The sequence below is a fragment of the Hevea brasiliensis genome, chromosome 8, assembly GCF_030052815.1.
Source record: "Hevea brasiliensis isolate MT/VB/25A 57/8 chromosome 8, ASM3005281v1, whole genome shotgun sequence".
In the NCBI taxonomy this organism is placed as follows: Eukaryota; Viridiplantae; Streptophyta; class Magnoliopsida; order Malpighiales; family Euphorbiaceae; genus Hevea; species Hevea brasiliensis.
In genome coordinates, this window is record NC_079500.1 from 456,095 (window position 1) to 461,222 (window position 5,128).

General features: G+C 33.9%; 1 protein-coding gene across 2 annotated transcripts; it reads left to right on the forward strand.

Annotated features, from left to right (window-relative positions):
- Positions 1-287: 287 nt before the first annotated feature.
- LOC110644253 (fatty acyl-CoA reductase 2, chloroplastic) lies at positions 288-3,831 on the forward strand. Of its 2 annotated transcripts, XM_058150870.1 has the most exons (10): positions 288-490; positions 1,111-1,214; positions 1,763-1,832; positions 1,938-1,962; positions 2,055-2,155; positions 2,238-2,439; positions 2,585-2,746; positions 2,839-2,920; positions 3,011-3,402; positions 3,494-3,831. In XM_058150870.1, the coding sequence occupies exons 1-10, from the start codon at positions 376-378 to the stop codon at positions 3,666-3,668; spliced, it is 1,428 nt and encodes a 475-aa protein (XP_058006853.1). In that variant the 5' UTR covers positions 288-375; the 3' UTR covers positions 3,669-3,831. The 2 variants fall into 2 exon arrangements, with proteins under 2 accessions (XP_058006853.1, XP_021652639.2); XM_021796947.2 differs by having other exon boundaries at positions 1,763-1,962.
- The last annotated feature ends 1,297 nt before the right edge of the window (positions 3,832-5,128 follow it).

Consider the following 5,128-nt stretch of genomic DNA (forward strand, 5'->3'; position numbering starts at 1 on the left):
AATTATTTTACAAAAATCTCATTAAATAGATATAAATTTAAATTAAATTATTATATTTTTTTAATAAAGTAATTTTATTTTGTATAAAATCTCACTAAAATTTTCCTTTATTTACTCGTTCCGAAAATTCAAGTCATCAATTCCTTTTTCTTTAGTAAAAGAATACTTTCACATGCATTTACCTCAAAATTAAAAAATTAAAAAAAATGTACACTTAATTAGTATAATTTTGAATTTAACCCGTCTCATTTACTGATTCAATATGAAATGAGTTTTGTGGGGTTGGGTCGGAGGAGTTCCTCAAAACACAGCCAAAACAAGCCTTACCATGCGGTTACAACACATCCTGCACGCATTTTGGGTTGTCTTTATTAAATGGTACAGAGTGCTTCTGAGACGATGCCTCAATCATCTTCATGTATCGGGATTCTTGATTTTCTTCGCGGAAAGAACTACTTCATCACTGGCGCAACTGGCTTTGTAGCTAAAGGTACTTCTTCTATCTTCTATATACACCCATTTACGAAAAAAAAAAACATGGCTGTTACAACTTTCCTTTGCTACTACTTGGATAATTAATTCCAAACTATATATAGATCAAAAAACACTGTTTAGTTCATTTTTGGACATGATAGAGCATGCATGAAGGGATTCAACTCAAATTAATTTATTTATTAAATTACTTAAGTTTAGCCCTAATTTACAAACCTTTCTTTTATAACTTTGCCAATTAAGTTAGCATACGCCTAAATCTCAGTTCAAATAAATAAATAAATCACTTAGGCAGCATGATTTTAGTTGTTTTTTTCTTTTTTAGTGGATGGCTAATGTAATGCTCCTTTCTTTTATTATTTGTTCCCATTGCGAGGGGTCTTTTCAACACCATTGGAAGATAGTTCTTAGAATGGGTGGATTGGGTTAGACTTATCGATGCTGGGGCTTCCTTTGGTGGTTTTCCCTTCTATTTCATTTTTTTTCATTTGACTATTTCATTCTTTTATAAATAATATTTTTGGCTTATAAAAAAAAAATCCACAAGTTCAAATACTTGTCTGTTTCTTGTATTAAAAAGCTTTTTTTTTTTTTAATTAACCCATTTTTTCTTTATAGTTTTAATCGAGAAGATACTGCGAGCAGTTCCTAAAGTGGGAAGAATTTATCTCTTGATAAAGGAGAAAGACAAGGACGCTGCTGTGGAAAGATTGAAAAATGAGGTATACTTTTTAAGAGCACGGTTAGTATTAAGGTTGAATTTTTTTTTTTTTTTTGAAAATTTATTTTCTTAGATGCGATTAAAAACAATATTGGCATAAAGAAGTTGTTTAGTTATTTTGAAATTTTTATTATTAAAATATATTAAATTTAATATAAAAATATCTTTTAATAATCTCCATAATAGCTTTTTAATTTAGATGCTAATATTTTTCAATATACCATTTCAGATAATATTGATAAAAATGGTTTATTATATTATAATTTTGACCATTAAATATATCAAATTTAATGTAAAAATATTTGTAATATCCTCTAATAAATACATTTCTCAATATAATAATTTTTTCAATAACAACTTAAAAAATAATGTCAGACAAATAATAAATAAAAATACATTTTTACTTGAATTTTTATCTCTTCGCTTTTTCTTGAATTCACCTATCATCTATCATAATTAATGATTGTTAAATAAAAAACACATTTTTATTCTAATTAATTAATTTTTATGTACTTCACCCTTAAAAAAAAGTGTTGTTATTTTGATCAGGTCATAGGTGAGGAGCTGTTCAAGTGCTTGAAACAAATTCATGGAAAATCTTATGAAGCGTTCATGATGAGTAAGCTAGTTCCGTTGTCTGGGAATCTATGTGAATATAATCTAGGGATGGATTCTGATACAGCTACTGAAATTGCAAGACATGTCCATGTGATTGTGAACTCAGCAGCCAACACAACACTTGATGAAAGGTCAACATCATTCCACTGATTAGTTAATTAATAAATGCATATCCAAATTCATATACTTTTCAGTTCAAAAATTAATAATGAACATTGTGTAGGTATGATGTCGCTCTTAACGTAAACACCCAAGGACCTGCTTGGTTATTAGAATTTGCAAAGAAGTGCAAAAACCTTAAACTGTTCTTGCATGTTTCCTCTGGTAAGCGCATATATAGCAATGTCATACCCTAATTAATACCATTTATATTTTATTAACTCAAGCTCATCATCTTCTTGAACAGCGTATGTTAATGGGGAAAGAGAAGGAATAATCTTGGAGAGGCCTTTCCATCTGGGACAAAGCATAGCAGAGGAAAGGATCCCCCCAACTTCTGTCCCTTGGTTGGATGTCAGTGCTGAGATCAAGTTGGCTTCTGATATGATGGAATCTCTCGGGGATGATAATGAAGGAGCTCAAAAAATGAGAGATCTGGGGAGGGAGAGGTTTACACATATATACATACTCAAAGTGCCTGCTGTGAAAAATTATTCCTACAAATAAAATTAAAGAAAACCAACAACACCATATTTAATTATCTTCTTCTTTTTGGCTAATTATTGCATGAATGACTATGATGAATTGTGACAGGGCAAGAATCTATGGATGGCAAAACACGTACGTTTTCACCAAAGCCATGGGTGAGATGCTAATCAATAGCAAGAGAGAGAATCTACCAATTGTGATCATCCGCCCAAGCATTATTGAGAGCACCTACTCAGAGCCCTTCCCTGGATGGATACAAGAAAACAGGCATGTATATCTGATTAAATATGCTTCTCTAATTGGTTTGGTTCTATTGATAATGCATGTTTCTTGATTTGCTCCTTTCTATATGTCATCAGAGTAACTGACCCAGTGTTCATATCATATGGGAAAGGTCAGCTTCCAGGTTTTGTTGGGAACCCCAAAACAGTTCTTGACATTGTAAGCAGCTTATGAATTTGTGCGCTAATAACCTTATTTATCCATGCTTTCCTGCACTCATCACGAAGTATATGTTTAATGCAAATCTAGATACCTGTGGATATGGTGGTGAATGCCATTATAGCAGCCGTGGCAAAGCATGGGACTGTTGGTAAAGCACAACTACGTGTGTACCATGTTACATCATCTGTCTCTAATCCTATTTCCTTTGGCCAAGTATTCGACTTTGCCTGTGATCACTTCACTTCTTTTCCACTACTGAACTCAAAAGGGAAAATTAAGGAATTCAAGTATTTCAGCTCAATGGACAGTTTTTCTTCTTACATTAGGGACGAAACAGAACAGCAAATTGGACTAAACGGCGATCTATCCACTTTAGATCCCAAGTTGCGTCTCCAGATGCGAACAGAATGCGCCAATAGGCTTCAGCGATTCGCCCGCATGGCTGAATTATATGAACCCTATGCATTTTATAAAGGATGGTAAGAAGTTGGTGCTATATATATATAGTTCGCTTCCTAGTTTTTCAAGACCTATTGCACAAAATAGCAACAAAATAACCTTTTCTAATAGGTTCGACTGCAGCAACATTAAGGAATTGATCCAAAACATGTCGACTCAAGAGAAGAAATTGTTTCGATTTGATGTGGAGAGCATAAATTGGAAGCATTACATAAAAAACGTTCACCTTCCAGGCCTGCGGAGGCATGTTATGAAAGAAAAGCTTGTAGCAGTTGCAAGATTGTGATAATCTAGGCAGTAAGAAATAGCTGTGAACCCTCAAGCCTGTGAAGAAATTGGCCTTTGTTCGCTTACACATTCTGTTAGAATATAATGGTGTTTGTATGATTTGTACGTGTAATATAACATCATATCAATGACCTTGTATACAAGGAATATTGGCATAAATGTTTTCTGAGCATGGAACAAAGATTGGTTAAGAATTCTGGGACAGAACAAAGTAAAATAAACTAAACCATGGACTTGGTTGAACTGATCTGAAATTCAAAAACTTCATCCTCTAGCTGAGTGGAAAGCTGGACCTTGGTGCTCAGCTAGATACTTGAGGTACAGTAATTACTCCAAGAAATTGGCTCCTTTAGTGCATTACTATTCCAATAATGGCTCTATCAGGGCGTGTTGAGTTTAATAGTGTATGCAACAGCCACACCAACAAGTGAACAGAAAGCTGGAACCAGACCCAAACCATATCTTGTGACTAAAATATAATCTATGGAAAGGAAATTCAGGACGTTTGGTGATATGCCTGCAATGAAAGTGCAGTTTTAAGTAGGTTTCACAATCAGATGAAACAGAAAGAAAGGACATGTAAAACACATAATGCGACATGCCACTTCAAAGGGAGGGATAGGAGGATACCATGATATTAGATAAGTAACCACACATATAAAACAACATATAGCCTTATTTTATGTTTTCTCTCTTTTTCTAGGAGAAGAAAGGGCAATAACAGGCCTAGCAATTAAGGACAACTTACTTTGAAATGATTGAAGAGCATACAGAGCCAGCCCACATGAAATCTTGTCTAAGAAGCTTAATGAACAGCATTGTGGTCGTTTTTGTTGGGCAAAATTATCTTCGACGTGGGACCAGCAAGATCGGTGGCAAAAGAGCTTAATGTGATAGCATGATTTCAGGAATCCAATATTATCTTTTTAATTTAGAGTCAATGATTTTGGAAGAGTAATTTTAGGGATTAGTTTCTTTATGATATTTTCTAAATAATTGTATTCCTATTTAGTTAGGAATTTCTTCTTTTATGAATTCCTTCTGTTGTGTAAGCCTTGCTATAGAAAGACAGAATTTTATTGAATAAAACTATCGAAAATTATCTCTAAAATTTCAGTAAGGTTTAAGGCTCTCTCACTTTCAACAAGTCTTGAGGTCTGGGCTCCCTCCGACATGTCCAAAGTCTATCATCATAGGTTCTATAAGAGGGAGGAATCCCAACAAGGGTAAAGTTACAAGTTCTAAAGGAGATTTTATAGTTCATCAACTCGTGACGCGATCCTTAACTAGTGAGCATAACAACTTGGTATCAAAGCCAAACATTATGGGGGATTCCAATGAGTTATGAGCTATCCGTGAATCACAAGAGCAGAATGCAGCCAGAGTAACACAAGTAGAGGCACAACTCCATGAATTAACTCGACAACTATGGGAATTCATTAGTAAGATCAACAGAAG